At 46.7% G+C, this 23,550-nt stretch overlaps 2 protein-coding genes across 3 annotated transcripts in view; both read right to left on the reverse strand.

Moving 5' to 3' along the window:
• LOC144324883 (C-type lectin domain family 2 member A-like) overlaps positions 1–23,550 on the reverse strand; it is a 110,782-nt gene that overhangs the window by 68,682 nt on the left and 18,550 nt on the right. The gene's annotated exons all lie outside the window — the stretch shown is intronic.
• Positions 1,401–11,395, reverse strand: LOC114591971 (uncharacterized). 2 transcript variants are annotated; one of them, XM_077925218.1, is made up of 7 exons: positions 10,897–11,395; positions 6,723–7,368; positions 4,478–4,600; positions 3,546–3,736; positions 3,337–3,443; positions 2,572–2,727; positions 2,243–2,331 (listed from the first exon to the last, which is right to left on the reverse strand). In XM_077925218.1, the coding sequence occupies exons 2-6, from the start codon at positions 7,000–7,002 to the stop codon at positions 2,616–2,618; spliced, it is 813 nt and encodes a 270-aa protein (XP_077781344.1). In that variant the 5' UTR covers positions 7,003–7,368; positions 10,897–11,395; the 3' UTR covers positions 2,243–2,331; positions 2,572–2,615. The 2 variants fall into 2 exon arrangements, with proteins under 2 accessions (XP_077781343.1, XP_077781344.1); XM_077925217.1 differs by lacking the exon at positions 2,572–2,727 and having other exon boundaries at positions 1,401–2,331; positions 10,897–11,390.

Consider the following 23,550-nt stretch of genomic DNA (forward strand, 5'->3'; position numbering starts at 1 on the left):
AAGGACTTGGCAGAGCTTAAAAACGATGTGAAGCAGATGCAAGATAGAATGGTTCATTATGGAGATGGTTTGAATGATCATGAGACCATCGTGCAAGCTAGGCCACTATGCAGCCCCTATGTTGTGGAACTCCTTCCCCATCCTGGAACCATTCTATAGCTTCTGGTGAATGCTGAAGAGGCACGCTTTACACTGAACATTTGAGATGAGGTTAAAAGATGTTGTATGGAAAGATGCAGATATTGCCATTGGGCCTCATAGGACAGGTGATATTTTCCTCTTAGAACATCATACGTGTAATGTTCATATTCTTCATCTATCGAGGTCAATAGACCTGCTTCCATCCAGTTTTTCCATCTTACCATCTTCTATTCAAATTTTTAGAGGAGGATATCCCCACAGAGTAAGTTTTGCATGGGAAAATGGATCAAAATTGCTTTTATTAGCCACAACAACCCAGTTTTCTAACTGAATTATTTCAAGAGTCATCTGAAATTTCAAATATTTCTGAAATATTTTTGATTCTAATGCTGTCCAAGCAACCAAAAGTGCTATATATGTATATTCTAAGGTTGCCCATGTCAGGAAGTTAAGACCATCAGGAGGTCTCCAATATTTCCAAATCCACCTTCTTTCATTTGTTATTGTATTTTCTGCATAGATATCCTCAGTGCTTTTGAGCTCCAAAGACATTTCCTAAACAGGGACTTTATCTTTTGAAAATATGACCCAGGTATAAAAGCTGGAAGTCTTCTCAGGACATAAAGAAATCTGGAAGTAATGTTCATTTTGAGAGCATGCACCTTTTCCCCAAGAGTAAGGTTTAATGGTTCCCGCCTGGCAATATCTAGTGAAGACTTTTATTATTTCATTTATGTTTACTGTTACTAACTGAGTTATATCTCTTGGTATTAACATACCTAGGTATTGAATAGATTTGGTACAATTCCGGAATTGGTATTGCTTAAATGATGAGTAATTAGAATTTCACCTATTGGCATCCATTCCAATTTGGACCAATTAATTAATTGAGTATCCTGATATTTTACCCAAATCATCCATTGCTTTCGTCAAATTAGGAATACTAGAATGAGGCTTTGAAATAAGCATATTCAACTCCTTCATGAATCTCACAATGCTATCTAATGCCAGGAGTTCTAAACAAGGTGGAAGTGGACATCCTTGTCTGGTTCCTCCTGGCCCTCTGTTCATCCTTAATGGCCCTAGCTTCAACAGGTTGTTTCCCAAAGGCTAACTCAGGAATTCCTCTACAGTTTATATTTCCCCCTTCACATCCCAAATATTGGGGTACACTACTTAAACCATTTCCCAACTTCGCTAGAGTCTAGCCCTGCAAATTCTGTATCGGTCAGAGAAAATAAGAGACTACAGCCAAGCAATGAAAAAGAAAACCAGCAGCCAATAGGCTTGATCTTTATTTGTTGCAACAAAGGTTCCAACCTTTAAGGCAAGCAAAAAAGACAGAGCCCCGAACAAAGGTCACATGAGTTTTTTAAAGTTCTCAAATTTTCTCATAACACATTTCACACAGTGTCATCAAAACATCGCACACACCATATATATGTAAGCATATATGAATATATATTGAATATATATGAATATATATCGAATATATTGATTACTGATAACTGATTATATGGATAGCATAGGGGTAGCCCTTCTTCCTTGCCTCAATGGGAGGACAGGCACCACTACTGAGAAGGCCTTCTGCCTGGTTCCCTGTAACATCACTTTGTGCAGGGAGGGAACAGCCAGAAGGCCCTCAGAGCTGGACCTCCACCCCCTAAACGATGGGGGCAGAGACCCCTTCAGGTATACTGGGCCAAGGCTGTTTAGGGCTTTAAAGGTCAGCACCAACACTTTGAATTGTGCTCGGAAACACACTGGGAGCCAATGTAGGTCTTTCAGGACTAGTGTTATATGGTGTCAGTGGCCACTCCCAGTCACGAGTCTAGCTGCCGCAGTCTGGATTAATTGTAGTTTCTGGGTCACCTTCAAAGGTAGCACATTGCAGTAGTCCAAGCGGGAGATATTACAGGGATCAGCAAACTTTTTCAGCAGGGGGCTAGTCCACTGTCCCTTAGACCTTGTGGGGGGCCGGACTATATTTTGGGGGCGGAGGGGCAGGAAATGAACAGATTCCTATGCCCCACAAATAACCGATTTTTAATAAATTTTAAGTAAAAGCACACATTATAGTCATGTAAAAACACGGGGCAGGCCCCACAAATAACCCAGGCATTTTAAATAAAAGGACACATTCCAGTCCATTACAGAAGCAGGGCCAGACCAGCACTTCCACTGCCAAACCTGCAGATACAAAAGAGAAGAGGAGCTGTATCACATCACACAGGGACGTGTTTCCTGTGTCTCTCTCCCAACATTGCCCAGGAAAATGCAAATCTGCACCAAACCCAAAATCTGGACCGCCCAATGAAATCAAGTAAGGTTTTTCCTCCATCAACACCTACAGATTCAATAGCTAGGGTGGATAGCCTAATCACTCTCTTTGGTTGTGGAGGCTACAGGGGGCCAGCACATTATGCATACCTCATTGAGTGTGATCTGCATGACTTAGAAGCCTGTGCTGCTTCTCATTTACCAACTGGTTTGCTGCAGATCCAGCGTTCGTCATTTCCACTGGTGCCGCTAGCAACACCCTGATGGTTTAAGTAAGCACCTGTTCCTCCTCCCCGGATTTCAAACCTAAAAAGCAACAGAATGTAGAAATGGTATCCCTAAGAACAAGTATAAGACCATGCAACTGAAAAGAGACCCCCCAATGTATGTACCTGAAAAGAGACACCCCAATGTATGTACAGGGAACCCTGGAAGCTAATTTTCACCTGAAGAAAACTGCAGAAGGCAGTTTATATTAATTTAATACATTTACATTTTAGACTATGTGATCTTGGCTCAGGGCCTCAGCAAATGGTATAAAAACCCCTGACTTCAGAAGAGGAGTGGAAATATCGACACACACTCAGGCTGGGGGACCCAATGGCACCCCTATGAAGGCTTCACCTGGGGCAAAATCCTGGCTAGCCATCGACTGCCCCCAGGCTCCCACCACTGTAGCTATGTCTTTGTCCTTTCTCCTGAAAAAATTCAAAAGTGGGTGTGTGTGTGTGTGTGGAGAGAGAGAGAGAGAGAGAGAGAGAGAGAGAGAGAGAGAGAGAGAGAGAGAGTGTTTTTCAAAAGCAAAACATGCTCCATAGCCTAGACATTTAAATGGCTGGTTCTGCCAAATTTCTAGTTTCTGGACTTTGACATTTATTTCTTGACACACAATTGGGGGGGGGGGAGAGATCTCACCATTTATTGAAAATGGTGCCATTGATCCATTTCCAAGGCTCCTGGTCATTCATCCTTTGGAGACCAATCCAGTGGTCAGCAGCACCTTTGTATCGTCTCAAGAAGCTCTTAATAAAGAAAAGAAGTGTGAATACATTTCCAACCCACATCCAAGTGGAGAATCAACTCCATTTAAGGCTTCAGACTCTGCTCTGTATCTTTCCACTCACCATCTCCTCTTCAGAGTCAATCACGACCAAAGAGGCATCGAAAGAGGCACAGTAATTCTGGCTAGAAGTCCAATTTCTGTCACTGTCCGAAAAATAGTAGCATTTCCTTTGGTAGCCAATCCAGCCGTCCGGACAGCATTCAGTTGGAGTGGAAGGAGAAGGTAGGGCAGCTGGCAATACTGTGCATGTCTCTAGAAAGGTATCAGAAAGTGAGACAGATCACTATCTATAGCTTATAAACAGTCCTACCCAAAATAAAGGTCAGGCAATGTACTCCACTCATCAGCATTATATCTGTGTGCTGCCTTTCCACAAAAGGAATCCTGCTCAAAGCAGCTTGCAACAAAGAAAATGGGAACACATCTCAAGCATCATAAGGACAATCACATAAAAATATAGTATAACAACATAATTGCAAATACACCACACACAAAAACTGTGTGCAGGTCTCTGATCAACCCCCATCATTTCCAGGGGGCCTGGATAAGGGTGGGGAAATGAGGGTAGGAGGGAGGACAGACAGCCCTGTGCCCATCTCTGCCCACAAACTCAGGAGCTTGCAGGACATGGAGCAGCTTCTCTTGTGGCTCAACCATAGATAGTCAACCTCAATTGACTATCCATGAAATACACAGCCAGGGCCTAGTTGACTCTCCCTGAGATAGGCTTTTGATTAGAATTGTATCGTACAATTTAAATCACTTGAAATTGTGTGTGTATTGTGTGTGTATATTGTGTGTGCATATTGGTCTGTTATTACAGTACATGAAGTCTACCTTGCCTGAATGTGGGCCTCCATCTGCAGCTGCTTCCAGGTTACCTCAGCTGAACACCAATAAAGCTATTCTAGCTGCTGAGGAGAGGAGATCTGTGAGAGCAGGTGGCCTGTTGATAACCTAGCAGAAGTTACAGCAAAATAGCTCTTCACTTACCTGATAAAGCAGTTCTGCTGCTGCTGATGATGATGATGATGAAAATGATCATAATGACACTAAGCACCAAGCTCGCAATTATTAGAGTAAAAGCGAGTTTCTTTTTTTCATTATTATAGAACCCTGCAGAGGGAAATAAAGTGTTAATGTGTCCTTGGTTTCAACAAGATGCCAGACAAGTCCTTCTAGAAACTCCAAATATCTGGGGGGCTCCAAGTCTACCAAGGCTTGGGTCGTCCACCCACATTGAAGGTGTGAGTTCAAGCTTGCATCACACCAAGATGTCATACCACTCAACAGTCCTGATTTATCTGGGACATCCTGGAATTACAGAAGCCAATTCTGGCTTCTGATTGTATCCCAGAATGTCTCATTTTTTTGGTCCTGTGCTCTGGTGCAAGTCAGCTGGAGACCAAAAAAGAAACTTCCCGATTTTGGTCAATGGGATGTTAGAAGGGTAAGAGATGAACCAAATTCACCTGTGGCATCATAAAACTTGGTGCCTCCCACCAGAAAATCAGCCAACTGGTAGGCCTCTGCACATGGTTGTGCAGTCACTAGTTATTTATTTTATTAAAAAGCATCTCCTAAACTATCAAAGTGCTTCAGAATAATAGTTATACAATAAAACAAATATCACCAGTAGAAATAGTAAATATATATAAATATATCATTAATATAAAGGTATGCGGGTGGTGCTGTGGTCTAAAGCGCAGAGCCTAGGGCTTGCCAATCAGAAGGTCAGCAGTTCGAATCCCCGTGACAGGGTGAGCTCCCGTTGCTCAGTCCCTGCTCCTGCCCACCTAGCAGTTCGAAAGCACATCAAGTGCAAGTAGATAAATAGGTACTGCTCTGGCGGGAAGGTAAACGGCGTTTCCGTGCGCTGCTCTGGTTCACCAGAAGCGGCTTAGTCATGCTGGCCACATGACCTGGAAGCTGTCTGCGGACAAAAGCCGGCTCCCTCGGCCTATAGAGGGAGATGAGCGCCACAACCCGAGTTGTCCACAACTGGACCTAATGGTCAGGGGTACCTTTATGTTTTTATCATTAATATATCTGGGAGATCAACAACATTTTAAACAGCTGTATAGCCTTGTTGGAATAAGAAAAGGTCTTCAAGTCAAGCTTAGAAGTCAGAAGTGAAGATGCCAGATGTGTCTCTGCTGGAAGAGCGTTTCACAGCTTGAACTGGTGGCGCTAAATTCCCAACTTCTAGCTGAGGTCACTTGGGCTTCTGAGACAAATAGCGGCAGCCTTGTTAAATCCACTGGCAGCAGTCTGCCAGAAGGGAATCTCTATCCTATTTCGAAGCAGAATGGGATATTTTGTTCATGCATCTCAAGCTAGTGCAGCAACCTCAAGCGAATACAGTAGAACCTTGACTTACCACCGCCCCTACTGGCGAACAATGTGCATCTGCACATGCACAGAACGGTGCTGCTGCCAAATGCGCACACGCAGAATGGCGCTTCTACCAGCAACCCGGATCTACTCATGAACGGACCTCCGGAAGGGATTCCGTATGTGAGTAGAGGTTCCACTGTATCCTGAAACCATTTTAACCTTGATTGTAAAACAAACCATTAAGGGGATACTGTTTGAGCTCTTGCACATTTCTGTATAACATAGGGTTGGTTCCAACACATCATGGGTAGATCCATTAATGTGCAAAACAAAATGCATTAAAATGAATTGTTCAACCAAAGAACATTTCCCTGTGCTAGAAGAAGCTTTATTCGTTCAATGCAGGATAGTGAATTTTCAAGCTTGCCTCAACCAAATAAATCAAAATAGCAGTTTGTAGTACACAGGCTAGGATTAGCAGATGTACTAAGGTTGCTATATTAATTATATACGGAGGATGGCATAACTGACAATTAAAGAAAATCAGGTCCAAATGTAAGGACTAGGCAGTAAAGTGGTTCGTCAGCAATATGCAGCATATATATATATATATAATCTCAGTTAATGTCAACACATGTTTGGCCAGATTGGGTTCCTGAAAGAAAGAGGAACCTAAAAGATGTTTTGAATGATACATTCCGAAAAGTGTTGCATAACGCAAAGTTATGAAGTCAGTCAAGCAGGGGTTCTCCAACTGCTTTTAATTGCCTGAATAAACTAGAGTCTCCATGAATTTGATTAGCTGGCCTACATCTTACAGCTCTCATCCCAGCAGCAAATCGATAACTTTTCTGACAGTAGGTGGAGACAAACTCATGCCTCTCTCATCAGACTCACTTACCATATAGAGAATGGCTCAGTTTCAGAGAGACTCTTGCTTCATGTTGTTGTTGTTGTTGTTGTTGTTGTTGTTGTTGTTGTTGTTGTTGTTGTTGTTGTTGTTGTTGTTGTTGTTGCTGCTGCTGCTGCTGTTGTTGTTGCTGTTGCTGTTGCTGTTGTTGTTGTTGTTGTTTTTGCTTAACTCTTGCTTGTTTGGTATTTCCATTACTTTTCCCATTCTTAGCTGCATCTTGAATCATAGGGAGCCTTTGCTCTGTCATTTCAGTTTCAGAGGAACCCATCTTTTCTTTCTCCCAGGATCCAGAGACCTCACAGTAAATGCTACTCAGCTCTAGTTACACAGAGTTTTGCAGTTTCTTGAGATATGTTTAAAGCAGATCACTGGATTACAGATTCACGCACAGTTTGGGCTACGTAATGTGGTGAGAAAACACCCTTTCAAAATACTACTTAATCGTGTGCTTTAATCGGATACTTTGTCCAGCCAAGCTGTACTTAATACGTATTCTACTTCCCTGTGTTATCTTCCTGACTCCTTTTATTACCAGTGCCTCTTCAGAGTCTGAAGTACCAATTCTGTGCTTTTGCCACACACAAATTCACCACAACATCAATTTTCACCATGACATCAATGTCCCAAGATTCCTCTGTGGAGAGAAAATTACAGAGGAGAAATGAATTATCTCTTCTTGAAATCTATAAAAGGTCACTTTTGCTTCCATACTAGTATAGTCCCCCCCCCCAAAAAAAGCCCTAATGGTGGTCTTACATATACTAATTTACAAAGCTGGAAAATTCACATATGAAATATTGCTTCTTTTTAGTCTAAATGATTACAGTAATGTTTCTACTTAATGAAACAAAGGCGTTGAGTAAATGTGAAAGGGAGGAGCCCTTGAGATAGTTGAAGATGGCTATCGTAATATATTTTCCCCCAGTCTCCTCCTACCCAGCTCCTCCTCCTCATGAAGCCTGTTTTCCAAGCCTTATGAGGAAATGTCGCTCTCCTCTTGACACGTTCCAGCTTCTCAATATCCTCCTTAAATTGTGGTGCCCAGAAATGGACACAGTACTCCAGGTGAGGTCTGACCCACTTTAATTAAGGTGTCCAGCACAAAAACCTCTGAACGGATCTGCCTAAAATTTGGCAGGCTTAATCCAGAGAGGCTCATATTTCTGCAAATTTCTACCACGTTTCTCTGAAGCCTGAACAACAGTATAGCCATTTTTAGATTCCCTATTATATTGAATGAGGGGTGAGAACTTTGGGTTGCATTCCTAGCAGTGCTAGGAGAATGTTCTGTCAGCACAAAGATTTCTCCTTGCACAAGGGAACATTCTCCCCCCCCCCCTCCTCCCTCATGACGCCCAAAGGGATTCTAGCAGTTCCCCCAATCAAACAAAGCCAGCCTTATATTTAGTGCTTTTTTTTCTGGGGCCACGCGGGAGTACCCGTACCCCTAAACATTTTGTGAATCTAAATGTTCCTGGGAAAGAGGGGAAGGAAGCGGCGGTGGCGGCAGCAGCAGGAGGGGAGAGGCACGAAGGAAGCAGTCACCTGCGAGCTCCACGGTCATCTAATCCCAGGGACGGAGGATGGCATCTGCACAGCCGCAGGACCTGCCTGGCCTTTCCCTCCATGAGATCCTCCCTCCCCTTGCAGATGTGCCCTGTGCCCAGGGACAGATTTAGGTTTGATGAGGCCCTAAGCTCCTGAAGCTAACGGGGCCCTTTCTATGTCCAGCTGTCCTTTGTCAACAACAAATTGTCGCTGTTTTTTGTGTTGAATATATGCTATATGGCAATTTATGGACCTCATAGGTATCCAAAGCCATTTGCCCATGTTGCCATGCAACCAGTCCATGCAGAATGTAGGCAGAATGTAGGCATGTGATATTTTAGGGAGCAGGCTAGCAGGCAGGACCCATTACTCACATCCTAGGAGCCTACACGACACAAAACACTGTTGTGCTGTGTGTACGTTTTATTTTATTTGTTTTTTATCTTGTTTTGGAAATGAACATCCAAGGTTTCTTTCTTTAAATTTTGTTGGGGGGGGGCCAAGAGAGTGGGCCCCTAAGCTAGGGCTTGTTTAGCTTATACATAAATCTGGCATTGCCTGTGCCCGTTCCCCAGCCTGATCTTTCATTGATTCCTGAGGTCCTGGGTTTCCTTGTGCTTCCAGACCCGAAACATTTCTCACGCCTTTCCTCCTTTTCTTTCTCAGCTGCTTTCATGGCTTTCCTCCAATCTCTCTCTCTCTCTCTACCCTGCCCCAATGAATGTTAGGAAAATAAAATAAACTGTGCAGAGTAGCACATTAGAGGGCAACTAAGTATGTTTTGGGTATAAGCCAGGGGTCAGCAAACTTTTTCAGCTGGGGGCCAGTCCACTGTTCCTCAGACCTTGTGGAGGGCCAGACTATATTTGGTTTTTTTTTGGGGGGGCGAATTCCTATGCACATTGCGTGGGGGGGGGCAAGTAGTCCCCCTCCCATTGTAAATAAAAGGACACAGCATGCCAGGCAGGCCCCACAAAGATCCCACAGATGCAGTTTTTTATAAAGGACACAGCTTACCTGTGCGTTGCGAGCGGCAGGGGCTGGTGGTGGTGGAGGGACGATGAGCAGCGCGTGAAATGGCTGGCTCTGGAGAAGGGCTGCTTAAAATGGCGGCCTCTCGAGCGCTTATGCTGATCCAACAAAGCCCAGCCCCCTTCCTCCTCTAGGCAGGGCGGGGAGAAGCCAGTAGGAGAAGGGAGGAGGCACCGCCGTGGTGTGTGTAAGAGAGGGGGATGGGGCAGGGGGGGAAATGGCACAGCCCAAACAATGAGAATCGCCACCACCCTTGGGCACCCACCACCCTTCTGAGTAATACCCCTCCCCACCTTCTCACTATATAGAAGGATCTGGCAACTTCTGTTTCAGTGTATCTGAAGAAGTGTGCATGCACACGAAAGCTCATACCAAGAACTAACTTAGTTGGTCTTTAAGGTGCTACTGGAAGGGGAAAAATTTTTTTGTTTTGACTATGGCAGACCAACACGGCTACCTATCTGTAATGAGAATCGCCACACCCATTCCCAAACTGTCCGTGGGCCGGATCCAGAAGGCAATTGGGCCTGATCCAGACCGCGGTCCTTAGTTTGCCAGGCCCCCCTGCACCTCCCACGCTACGCTACTGGTAGAATTCTTTTTACCTTCTGGCAGAATCAATTCAGTGCCAGGTTCTGCAGTGTAGGAACAAGTATCTGCTGCTGACCAAGCCCACAAGAAGCAAAACAGAAAAGAGTTTTCAAAGCGACTGGTCCCTGCTGTTCATCTCCTCTTCCTCCCCCTCCCCCGCCTCCTCGTTACTGGCAGCGAACAGTTCCTAGTCAACAGTTTCTGACTCCAGCCCCACCCAGCCTTTAATATCACCCCCCAGCCTGAATCTAGAGATGGTTTCATTTGCCCAAGGTCTTCTGCCCTGCTTCAGAGAACAGTGCAACCCTCTCAGGGGCTGAAGGCATTCTTGGGCACGAAGTGTAAAATAATGTTTAGCATTATTTAAAATCAATCCCACAAAGTAAGTGCAGAACCTCCCAGTGGGGAATGTGGTCACCCTCAATGTGCAGAAGGAGAAATAGCTGCTGAAGTCCTGGTGCCATTTGGCAACTTGGCAATTGCTGAGTTTGAGACTAACAAGTGACAAGCTTACTTTAGAGAAAATGCTATGGGAAGGAAGGTATTACAGCAAAAGAAAATGCCTGGAGAAAGTTGAATAGAGCATTGGTTTCTATAATTTTATGGAGCCTCTTGAGGGAGGAATGCAAAAGACAATGAGATTTTAAAAGTAATGAAAGATCTTAATGTTTTGGAGGCAGCCAGTGCAAAGTCTCACAAAAGATGGCAAGCGTTTAGGTGTCCAAAATCTGCTTCATAAAAAATGGCTAAGTAGCAGCATGCAGTAAGAATTCACTATTTTTTTGAAAGTGACAAACCTAACCTACTCATGCACAGGAGAGTCCCTGTTTCTGCCGCTCCAAACTTGGGAATCATAAGATTCACACACCACTTTATTGTAAAACCCTCAGAGCGGTATACAAAAAGATAAAACAATAAAATCAGAAAGAAATACAACACTAATTTAAAACATACAAAAGTAAAAATATTAAAGCAGATTATAATTATGTACCTCAACTTTCTAAGCAACCATAATGTTTTTGTTGTTGTTGTTTAGTCGTTTAGTCATGTCCGACTCTTCATGACCCCATGGACCAAAGCACGCCAGGCACTCCTGTCTTCCACTGCCTCCCGCAGTTTGGTCACACTCGTGCTGGTAGCTTCGAGAACACTGTCCAACCATCTCGTCCTCTGCGTCCTCTTCTCCTTGTGCCCTCCATCTTTCCCAACACCAGGGTCTTTTCCAGGGAGTCTTCTCTTCTCATGAGGTGGCCAAAGTATTGGAGCCTCAGCTTCAGGATCTGTCCTTCCAATGAGCACTCAGGGCTGATTTCCTTCGGAATGGATAGGTTTGATCTTCTTGCAGTCCATGGGATTCTCAAGAGTCTCCTCCAGCACCATAATTCAAAAGCATCAATTCTTCGGCAATCAGCCTTCTTTATGGTCCAGCTCTCACTAATGTTTTTAGGTGGTGCCAAATTTCCTTATACAGACCTATTTTCAGCAGCTGCTACTAAATTTCCTGGATTTCTGGAATTGGAACTGATTTCCTGCAATTGTTATTGTAGTACTTGGTTTGAAGCCAACCGGGAAGCCAGAACTAAAAGGGGTGGGATTTCCTTCCCTGCCTCTCCATTCATTCTCCTTTGTCCTGAATCCCCCCCCCCCCCCCCCTGGTTCAGCATGAGGACTGTTTATTAAACTGAGCTTCATAAGAATATAAGAACATCAGAATAGCCCGGCTGGATCAGGCCAAGGGCAAATGGAGTCCAGCACCCTGTTCTCACAGGGGCCACCCAGATGCCTGTGGGAAACTCACAAGAGCGCTCTGCCCGTCTGCAGTTTCCAGTAACTCAGAAGGAGGCAAAGCATATAGACCTCATGGCTAGTAGCTCTCAATAGCCCTCTCCCCCACAAACCTTTCTCACCCTCTTTTGAAGCCATCCAAGTGGGGGATCATCACTGCCTCCTGGGCGAAAGAGCGCCATACTTTAACCATGTGCTGGATGAAGACGAACTTTGTTTCCTCCTGAATTTTCCAACGTTCAGCTTTCATGGATGTTTCTATGGAGTTCTGGTGTTATGAGAGAGGGAGAATAACTTCTTTCTCTCCACTTTCTATGAGGCTCATTCTATCTTGCATAATTATTCTTTTTGCCTCCTTTTGGGATCAATCCAGCAGCCAGTTTCTGCAGTTTCTGATGTTGGCAAAACCTTCAAGAAGCAGAACGGGATGAATTTTTTTATAATAAATTCTATTAGCTTTCAATTACACTCCAATAATAGCCTCATTATAACAATACCAATTTATAATACAATTATTAATACTAATCGTTCAGATGTGAAATTGTATAATTTAGATAAAGTGGGCCCCCGCGCGCTAGATTTGATGGTTTGATGATTTTCTTTATTTCTGCATTCCAAAATCTCATTAGTTTCAATTACATTCTGCTCATAATAATAATCCCTTATAATGGGATTTTGAATCATGTGAAACCAGCAGGACTCCAACATTTCAAGAGGGCAAATTGGGATACCCCACCCCATCTCACCACCCCATTTCTCACGCCCACCAACACCCACCCCTCCCTTCCCTGCCCACTTACTCGCTTGCTCCTCCTTCACACCTTTGCTGTCCTCCTCCTCTGTGGCTGCAACCTCCTCCTCCACTGCCGTGGCCTCCTCCCCACCCCCGGCCAGCATGGCCTCCCAGAGGCGCTTTGGCACGACCATTTGATGATTGCCAAAGCCATCCAGAAGGTGGTCTGGTGCTGATCCGCAGGGTCAGACGCAGCCTTGCTGACTCGTGCCAAGGTGCTAGTCTTCATGGGATATTCCGGGATCCAAACAGAAGCTGGGGTTGGCTTCTGTAATCCACAATATCTAGCTCAAAATGTGTCAGTTGCGTGGTAAAATTAAAAAGGTAAAGGACCCCTGAACGGTTAAGTCCAATCAAAGGCGACTATGGGGTTGCGGCGCTCATCTTGCTTTCAGGCCAAGAGAGCCGGTATTTGTCCATAGACAGCTTTCTGGGTCATGTGGCCAGCAGGACTAAACTACTTCTGGTGCAGTAGGACACTGTGACGGAAACCAGAGTGCACGGAAACGCCATATACCTTCCTGCTGCAGCGGTACCTATTTATCTACCCATGCTGGTGTGCTTTCAAACTGCTAGATTGGCAGAAGCTGGGATGGAGCAATGGGAGCTCACCCCATTGCAGGGATTTGAACTGCCGACCTTCCAATCAGCAAGTCCAAGAGGCTCAGTGGTTTAGACCAGGCACATCCAACTCCCAAGGGACTGCAATCTACTCAAAGTATAAAAAGTATAAAAAGTATAAAAAGGCTGTGATCTACCCATTGTCATTGCCAGTAGCTAAGTTGTTATGATTTGGGGGAGGGAAGCCAAAGTTGTTGAGTTTCCTTTGGAAAGATTCACCAGGTTGGTTTTAGGAGGAGGAGTGTGCTAAATCAGTTGCTCAACAGTCAGCTCACCTCCTGCCTTCCCAAACTCTGCCACCAGGCAAGGAAATCAACCTCTCAAAGCGGGGCAGGGCACGTAGCAATCACTTAAGAGCAACAGGGAGATCGCTTACAAAACTACAGCGATCAACCTGGGACACCCCCGCCATTGACTGGTAGATTGCGATCGACCTCTTGGACATCTCTGGTTGAGACCACGGAGCCCTCCGCTCCCCTAGCTGTGGGGTGTGCCTGACTAGCCCTCCGGGCTTTCCATAGGCCATCTCCCCCCTCCAACCCACACCACTGTTGCTCCACACCTTCTTCAAGTCTGGCTGAAATGTTGGAGTGCAGCTGTCAGTCAGTGTGGAAAACACTGAGGTAGACAGATCAATTTGCCTGGCTCTGTAAAAGTCAGCTTCCTGTAAGCCACCTCACGCTGCTCCTTTCAACTTCCATTCTTGAAAGTTGCAAGGGACTGCGGAGTCTGCTTCTGAGAACAGCCATGGGGAGGAGAGGTGGCTTCCATGGGAGCGAGATGGAGAATGCAAGACCTTTTCTTAAAACACCATTTTGATTTGCTTACGCAGTGCTTGCTAGTAACTTCCCGAGCCATAGGCAAGAGCGAAAGAGAGAGAAGGAGGGGGAGGGAAGTCGAGGCTTTTTTTACTGAATGAAAAAAAGAGCGCGGAAGAGAGAGGTGCTTTGCCCTGGCTGCTTTTTCTACAGGAAGTGGTTATGCAGATGTTTCCTATGGAATCGATATGAAGAGCCTTGTGGTTAGCTAGAGTGGTTAGAATGACATGAAAAGAGTGATGTTTATCCGCATGCACAAAACTCTCTGAAGGCACAACTCAGGGTGCAGCCCTCAATAACCCTTTTGTTTTGTTTTTCTTGTCTTGTTTGTCAGCTGTCTTGATGCACCTTGAAATAAAATCTGAATCTATTTGAAAGCAGCACTTTCTGGTCATTGCTGGGACTGAATGACTCCGTTGTGCTCGAACCTGGCATGGGCTTTTGCCCACGTCACACGGAAACCACTCTCCCCTCCTTGAGTGGTTCTTACCTCTCCTCAGTTGATGGGCAAGATGGGAGCCTGCCTTGCCCCAGGAAGGCAATCATCAGGACTCCACTTTAAGCTAGGGTTACCAGACGTCCCCATTTCTGGGGGATTTGTGAATAAGTCCCGGGACAAATTCCATCCCTGGAATGTCCCCGGATTTCATCTAACGTCCCCGGGAAACGCAGCAGCGGCAGTCTCAGCAGCCCGGAGCAGTTGGCTCTGGCTGGCTTCAGGAGCTGCTCAGAAGTCCCCATATGATGGTGGTGCAGGGGCTTGAAGATGCAGCTTCCGGGCTGCCTCCACCTTCCCTGACCCCAGCAACTGAGCTGTGAAGGGGGGCTTCATGCTGCCCTTTGGAGCAGCCTCCCAACTCCTACTTGTGTGCAAGCAGGAAGGGACAGGGATCCCTCAGCTGTGAAGGGAGGCTTCACGCTGCCTATCAGAGCTTGCGTGTAAGCAGGAGGGCGCAGGGATATCTCAGTTAGGCAATGGGAAGCCTCCTTTCACAGCTGAGGGATCCCTGTCCCTTCCTGCTTGCACACAAGTAGGAATGGGATTGGGGCTGCTTCGCTGCTGCCGCTTTCAGCCCTCCTTCTCTGCCTTCCATGCCTGACCCACCGTGCACCGTTTCCCCACCACCACCATCGAAGAACTGACAACTCAGGGGCTGCTCAGGCTCATGGAGAAAGGAGATAGAAGCCTCAGAGGAAGGGGAAACATGGCAGTTGAGGTCAAGGCGGATGCCCCTCTGCCACCACCATTGCTGTTGGGGCAGGATGCGGCCCACCAGGCTCGTAAATCTGGCCCCCAGAGCCTGCCACCCACTCGGTCAGTCCCCACAGAAACTGCGGATGCCTCACCGTGTGGGGACTAACTTCCATGACACTGACACGGCTTCGGATTGGCTGAAGGAAGCTCCTGCAGCCAGTCCAAAGCTGTGGACACCTCTGGGTGACGCCCCTTCCTTCCCGCTGAGGCGGCTGCCAAGAACCGAGCGGGAGGAAGCAGTGGTGGCGGGGAGGCTGCCTCTGCTGCCCAGGCCAGCAGCATTGGCTCTGCGCCCCGTGGACCACCAGCCAAGGCAGAGGACGCCGACAAAGACAAGCTGGTGTCGGCAGCTGCAGCTGCGGTGAGCAAGATGGATGTGTGTGGCGGCAGGGCGGCACACTGGGTGCTCTTGCCCCTTTTGAGAGAGGGTGGATCCAGACCCTGACAAGGTCTGAGGGATAGTGGACAGGCTCCCTCCTGAAAAAGTTTGCTGACCCCTGCTTTCCCCTTGTCAACATCCTCCTTAAATGGTGGTGCCCAGAAATGGACACAGTACTCCAGGTGAGGTCTGATCCACTTTAATAAAGGTGTCTGGCACAAAAATCTCTGAATGCATCTACGTAAAATTTGGCAGGCTTAATCTCGAGAGGCTCATATTTCTGCAAATTTCTTCCACTTTTCTCTGAAGCGTGAACAACAGTATAGCCATTTTTTAATTCCCCACTACAGTGGTACCTCAGGTTAAGTACTTAATTCGTTCCGGAGGTCTGTTCTTAACATGAAACTGTTCTTAACCTGAAGCACCACTTTAGCTAATGGGGCCTCCTGCTGCTGCTGGAGCACAATTTCTGTTCTTATCCTGAAGCAAAGTTATTAACCTGAAGCACTATTTCTGGGTTAGCGGAGTCTGTAACCTGAAGCGTATGTAACCTGAAGCGTATGTAACCCAAGGTACCACTGTATATTGAATGAGTTGGTGAGAACTTTGGGTTGTATTCCTAGCTGTGCTAGGAGAATGTTCTGTCAGCACCAGGATTTCTCCTTGCCCAAGGGAACATTCTCCTCCTCTCCTCCCTCATGACCCCCAAAGGGATTCTAGCACTTCCCCCAATCAAACAAAGCCAGCCTTATATTCAGTGCTTTTTTTTCTGGGGCCACGTGGGAGTACGTGTACCCCTAAACATTTTGTGAATCTAAATGTTCCTGGGAAATGGAAATGTAAGGAGGCAGAAGGGACATTCTTTCATCTCTGGTGGACCTGCCCAAAAGTGAAGGCCTTCTGGGAAATGATTTATAATGAATTGAAAAAGGTATTTAGATATACCTTCCCCAAGAAACCAGAGGCCTTCCTCTTGGGTATGGTGGACCAGAAAGTGTTAAAGAAGGATAGAACTTTACTTATGTATGCAACTACAGCAGCAAGAATTCTTATTGCGAAGCACTGGAAGACACAAGATTTACCCACACTGGAGGAATGGCAGACGCAGTTGATGGACTATATGGAACCATAGGCGCCGACTCCATGGGGCCTGAGGGGGCCCGAGCCCCCTCAAAAATTTTATTGGGGGAGCTCTGCCCCCCCCAATAATTTAAAAAATTATCGCGCGCCTTGGCTCCCGCGGCCGGCGAGGGGAGCCCGGGCCGCACGCGGCTGCTGCTGCCGCCTCTCCTGGGGGCGCCGCCTCCCCGGGCGGGAATGCTGTGGGTGCGCAAGGGAGGAGGGCGGCCCCCGGGGGCTGGGAGAGCCGGGCTGCCGTGGCCGAGAGGGCTGCTCTGCCGGGCGCCGGCTCCCTCGCCTCGTCGCGCGCCTTGGCTCCCGCGGCCGGCGAGGGGAGCCCGGGCCGCGCGCGGCTGCTGCTGCCGCCGCCGTTTGTGGTCATGGCGGAGCTGCCGCCTAGGGAGGAGGGGAGAGGGGGCTGGCGGGGGGGGCAGGCGGTGAAGGGGGCTTGGCTGCCCCTTGCAGGCTCAGGTGTGCACAGGTGGGTCCCTGGCCACCTGCATCTCTGTGTGTTGATCGACTGGAGGGGAGAAGGCAGGTAGAATTTGCAGCCTCTCAGGCCAGGAAGGGGGAAAGATTTGGGGTCTGGTGAATGTCTGGTGCGGTTCTTGTGATGCTCTGGCCATCCTGGGGTGTCCCCGGAGAAGAACTCAGAAAGGCCTGTGGGAAAGATCTGAGCCCTAAACTGGCTTTTCTGGCTCCTGGAGGGAGGCGAGAGCTGAGCTGCCGGTTCTTAGGAATGTCCTCCCCTCTCTCTCTCTCTCTCTCTCTCTCTCTCTCTCTCTCTCTCTCTCTCTGGCTCTTCCTGCCCAGGGCTTGTGGGCATCTGCTCTGAGAGGAAGATGGAGGTGACTTCCCTTAAAGGTCATGGAATCATAGAGGTGAAAGGGACCCAAAGGTCATCCAGTCCAACCCCCGGCAATTCAGGACTCACAGCTAAAGCATCCCTGGCAGATGCCCCCCCCCCAACCTCTCCCTAAAAGCCCCTTCCCCTGTCTGACTGCTCTCACCACCAGAAAGGCCTTCCTAATGTTTTGTGGGAATCTCCTTTCTTGTTTCCTTATATTTTATTGAGAGTATTACAAGGAGTTAAATTGGCGGGGGGGGAGGGGGAATAAAAAGGTTACATGCATTACAAATAAATAGAAGCAGAGGAAAAGAGCAATAACAAAATAGCAATGGAATATAATTAAGCCTACAGAGCTATATATGCAAATGGATCTACTTATTCTTTCCCTTGAAGATACATTGATTCGTTTGTTACTGTGGTTTCGATCAATACTTTCCAAAGATCTTTACATTTGTCCATGCATGATCTTTGTCTTAAAGCTTTAAAGGTTGCAGGAGTTGTCATAGGAGGTTATATTTTTGTCCTTCCAACTGTTATGGAAATTACAGGGGGGGCACATCTTTAAAGTTGTTAAATGTTGCAAATATTATGCCTGAATGTACCCTTTCAACTTGACAGCTCAGGGAAGTTACCTAGATAAAATCCTGTAACACAATGTATCAGCCTTAATCATTTTGCAGATGTTAAGGGAGGGTGCAGAGCCTGCAGCCACCATCCCTTTCCGGTGGGGAGGGGGCAGAGGAAAGACAGGAAGCTTTTCCCTGCAGAGTTAGACCCCTTGGCTGCGTGGCCCTCAGGTCCCTTCAAACTCCTGGGCGTTTTGCTGGTGGGGGGCTGCGTGGGGGCCTGGGCGATGTCAGAAGAGGAAGCTTGCAGGCCTGGTTGTCTGTTGGGGGCAGCAGGAAGAGGCGGAGGGCAGGCTGTGCAGCCCCTGCCTGGCTTTCCTGTGGGACCAAGGAAGCGGCTGGGGGGGGGGACTTGGCCGCTGGCCTTTGTTGCGGAGGCGGCAGTGTGGGAACGCCAGTCCCAAGGGCAGCCTCTGGGGTCTGGGTGCTGCTGCCTGTCTCCTGCCATGGACTTGGGGGGGGGGGGCTGTGCTATTGGGCTGGCAGAGACTTAACGGGGGGCTGCCTCTCCCAGCCAAAGCTGACCCACAAAATTGCAACCCAGTGTGTGTGTTTGTGTGTGGGGGGAACCAGCCTGCGCAGGGTAAGCACCGATGGGGCTCCTGGGCTCCTTCTGATGCATGAAAATTGGAGGTTGTCCTTTACAGCTCAGCTCCCCAAGGGGCTCAAAGCCTCCCAAGTCCATTATCAGTCGGAGACGAATGAGTGGAAGCTGGAAGAAAGGGGGAATCTTTATTTTTCTGTTGAAACAGAGCCCTCCTTCCCACTGACATTTGCAAGGAGGGGAGGACCCCAAACAAAGGTGTGCAGCAGCTTTGAAAGACTTTTCCGGCTCAACATCAGGAAGAGCTTTCTGACAATAAGAGCTGTTCAGACGGTCTCTGCTCCCTGGGAGTGGCTAGGTGGCCATCTGTCAGGGATGCTTGAGCTAAGATTCCTGCATTGCAGGGGGCTGGACTAGATGACCTTGGGGTCCCTTCTGTCTCTATGATTCTATGATTAGCATAATACAAGCATCTCAGGAAGAGGCATCTACCAACAGAAATCCAAGAGTGTGGCTTCTCTCCTGTCTGTCAAGGGACCTGCAGATGCTGATTGCCTTACTTGGCCAGTTCCTTAGGACTGGTACATACAGTCATACCTCGGGTTACAGATGCTTCAGCTTAAGCATTTTCAGGTTATGGATGCACTGAAAGCCAGAAGTACCGGAATGGGTTACTTCCAGGTTTCGGCACTTGTGCATGCGCAGAAGCGCTAAATCACAACCTGTGTGTGCGCAGACGCAGCAATGTGAGTTGCGGACACTGCGGGTTGCGAACGTGCCTCCCACATGGATCACGTTCGCAACCCGAGCGTCCAGTGTACCTTGGTTCTCGAACAGAATGCGTTCCGGGAGTCCATTCGACTCCCGGAACCATTTGAAAACCAGAGTGCGGCTTCTGCCAGAGGAGCCCCCTGCAGCCAATTGGAAGCCGCACCAGATGTTCACCCTCCAAAAATCATTTGAAAACCAGAACACTCACTTCCGGGTTTCGATTGTTCAGAAGCCGATTTGTTTGGGAGCCAAGGTGCTCGGCTTCTCAGGTACAACCGAACCTGAGTCCTTGGGGGCGCTGCCTCCCCGGGCGGGAACGCTGCGGGTGCGCGAGGGAGGAGGGCGGCCCCCGGGGGCTGGGAGAGCCAGGCTGCCGTGGCCGAGAGGGCTGCTCTGCCGGGCGCCGCTGACATTGGAACTTAGAAAACTTCCCGGGGCAGGACCCCGGTATGGGCCCCCCCAATATTTTTTATAAGTCGGCGCCCCTGTATGGAACTGGCTGAAATGACTGGCAGAATCCGAGATTTGGACGAGGAAACAATAGAAGAGGACTGGAAAAAATTTAAAGACTATTTGCAAAAACACTATAAGTTGTATGAATGTTAAGAATGTGCACGATTAGGAAATTTGATGCTTTAGCAATTTGATTAGGTAAATTGAAAATTAAGTGATAAGAAAGAAGAGGAGGCAACATGAAATAACTATATTATGTTTATTTTATTTTATTTTATTTTTAATAATATTTTTATTGCGTTTCTTTTCATAAGTTCATACATTCCAAAAAGTACAGAAAAACAATGCAAGAAACAGATTTTTTTTTTTAACAAAAAAAGATACAAAAAAGATAATGAATATATAATGGTTCAACTTTCCATAAATCCCTGTTGGACCTCCCCACACCTTCCAGATCTGCATTCTTTGTATTAACAATGTCAGCAATTTGTTACCTTGTTTCATACCTTATTATAACTTTCAGTTATTATGTCTCCAGATTCAAAATATTGTAACTCAGTTTTAATACCTTTAAAATAAACATAATATGTTTGATTCACATTGTCTCCTTTTCTCTTTTATCACTTATTTTACCATTTACTTAATCATATTGCTAAAGCATAACATTTCCTAATCGTGCACTGTCTTAAGATTCATACAGCTTATAGTGTTTTTGCAAATAGTCTTTAAATTTTTTCCAATCTGCCTCAATTGTTTCTTCGTCCAAATCTCGGATTCTGCCAGTCATTTCGGCTAGTTCCATATAGTCCATCAACTGCGTCTGCCATTCCTCCAGCGTGGGTAAATCTTGTGTCTTCCAATGCTTTGCGATGAGTATTCTTGCTGCTGTACTAGCATACATAAACAAAGTTCTGTCCTTCTTTGACACTTTCTGGTCTACCATGCCCAGCAGGAAGGCCTCTGGTTTCTTAGGGAAGGTATACCTAAATACCTTTTTCAATTCATTATAAATCATTTCCCAGAAGGCCTTCACTTTTGGGCAGGTCCACCAGAGGTGAAAAAATGTCCCTTCTGCCTCCTTGCATTTCCAACATTTGTTGTCAGACAGGTGATATATCTTAGCTAACTTGACTGGGGTCATGTACCACCGGTATATCATTTTCATAATATTTTCCTTCAAGGCACTACATGCCGTGAATTTCAAGTTAAGAGCGGACCTCCAGGATGAAATAAGTTCTTAACCCGAGGTACCACTGTATTTCTAAAACAAGCACGCAGCAGTCTGTTTGTTGAAAAGCTTCTTACGGATGCCAGTATGACATGGGTTGAATTATACCTTGGAGCATAAGCTCTTAATGAATGTTGGGACAGCTTGGATCCTGCCTAGGCAAGTCCAAATGAGCAGGTTTTTCCTCGTAGCCCCACCTTCAGCTCCTACAAACTCCTGGGGCTTGGTAACCAAGATTATTATTTTTACCCTTCTCATCTTTATATTCAGGGCCTGTGAGAATTTGAACTCCTGCCGGACATCGGGGCAGATTTGGGGAGGGGACAGAGCCTTGGGGTGCAGCAGAGGCCACCACAACTATTTTGTAGAATGGAGGGCAAGGGACGCCAAATTTTGAGGCCCCAAGATATTCCCCACTGCTGCCACTCCATGCAGACAGTGCTCACAGTCATGAGGAATTTCGGAAAAGTCCATTTTCCCTTTGCCTCTCTTCTGCTGGGTGGCTGCAGCCATTTCAGGAAGAAAGCATGGTAGATGGTAGAGCGAGGCCTTGGGCTGGTTGAACTTTCTATGGTCTTTGAAATGTGTTTTTGGGAGGATATTGGTTTCTGTTTTATTATGCATTTTGTGTTCTCATTATTTATCTGGTGAGCCGTCCTGTGATCTTTGGATGAAGCGCAATACCTTGGGTTACATACGTTTCAGGTTACATATGCTTCAGGTTACATACGCTTCAGGTTACAGACTCCGCTAACCCAGAAATAGGGCTTCAGGTTAAGAACTTTGCTTCAGGATGAGAACAGAAATCGTGCTCCGGCGGCGCAACTGCAGCGGGAGGCCCCATTACCTAAAATGGTGCTTCAAGTTAAAAACAGTTTCAGGTTAAGAACGGACCTCCGGAACGAATTAAGTACTTAACCTGAGGTACCACTGTATACAAATTTAATAAATATTAATAATAGTGGGATAGTTGAAGGAATTTCATGTGAGCAGGGTGTGCTGAGAAGATGATTACACAAAGGGTTTTCGGGGAAAATACTGATTGCAACAGATTCTTCTCAGTGCCTTCATCCTGCATTTAAAGTTATCATAAGAACATAAGGAGAGCCTGCTGAATCAGGCCAATGACCCATCCGGTCCACAATCCTGTTCTCACAGTGGCCAACCAGATGCCTGTAGTTCTTGCAGTTTCTAGCTAGTGTTATTCAGAAGAATTATTTCCTCTTTCTGTGGAGACAGAGCAGAGTCATCACAGCTAGTAGCTATTTGCCCATAATCTGTGTGGTAGACACTTGAATCATTCCTGTGTCACAAACATGAAAGATGCTTAAGTAAGGCGTTCTTCCGGCAACCTGGGCTTAAAAAGTGCTCAAAAGTGAGATACTCTTTGCCAGCTCTTTTGCTGATTCCCCACTATGGGGAAATATTCTACTGTACAAGATTTTTATTTCAGGGCTATAAGAAACCCTGTGTGGGAGACATGCAGGAGGAGTAAGACGGGATGCTTCACTTAGGCTATCCTGCCCTAAGGTGGGCTTGGACCAGGTGACCTTCAAAGGCCCTTCCAGCTCATTCTGTGTGGATGGACTTAGTTGCCACTTGGATATTGTAATGTGGGATGAGGAGCACTGGCAGACAGACTGCACATGGCAGCAAACTAAGGCTGATGGAAACTCTTGTGGTTCTTCCTGCTTGCAAAGCAACGGCCTCCCCTTGTGAGCCCAGTTTGCATTCATGGCTCTCTGGTTGCAGACAGAACTGTTGGCTATCTATGTACCCTGTGTGACTTCTGGCATCATACTCATTTTTTAAAAGCAATTTGTCACATGCCCTTTTTTGTCTGACCCCCTATCATTGCTATTCCTACCATAGATTTATATTTTGATTTTGTTCTGTGAACCGCCCTGAGACCTCTAGGTATAGAGGACTATAGAAATGAAATGAAATGAAATGAAATCAGAAAGTATGATGGAATAGAAAAGTTCTCAGTGGCTATTTAAAAGCTGGCACAGAAGGTGGTTGCTGGCAAGATTATCACACAGTAAATGGTAAAAGGTAAAGGACCCCTGGACGGTTATGTCCAGTCAAAGGTGACCATGGGGTTGCGGTGCTCATCTCGCTTTTCAGGCTGAGGGAGCCGGTGTTTGTCCACAGACAGCTTTCCAGGTCATGTGGCCAGCAGGACTAAACTGCTTCTGGCACAACGGAACACTGTGACGGAAACCAGATCACACAGAAACACCATTTACCTTCCTGCCACAGCAGTACCTATTTATCTACTTGCACTGGTGTGCTTTTGAACTGCTAGGTTGGCAGGAACTGGGACAGAGCAACAGGAGCTCAGCTCACCCTGTCGCAGGGATTCAAACTGCCAACCTTCTGATCGCCAAACCCAAGGTGCTC

Source organism: Podarcis muralis, chromosome 2 (assembly GCF_964188315.1).
Source record: "Podarcis muralis chromosome 2, rPodMur119.hap1.1, whole genome shotgun sequence".
NCBI classification, from domain to species: domain Eukaryota; kingdom Metazoa; phylum Chordata; class Lepidosauria; order Squamata; family Lacertidae; genus Podarcis; species Podarcis muralis.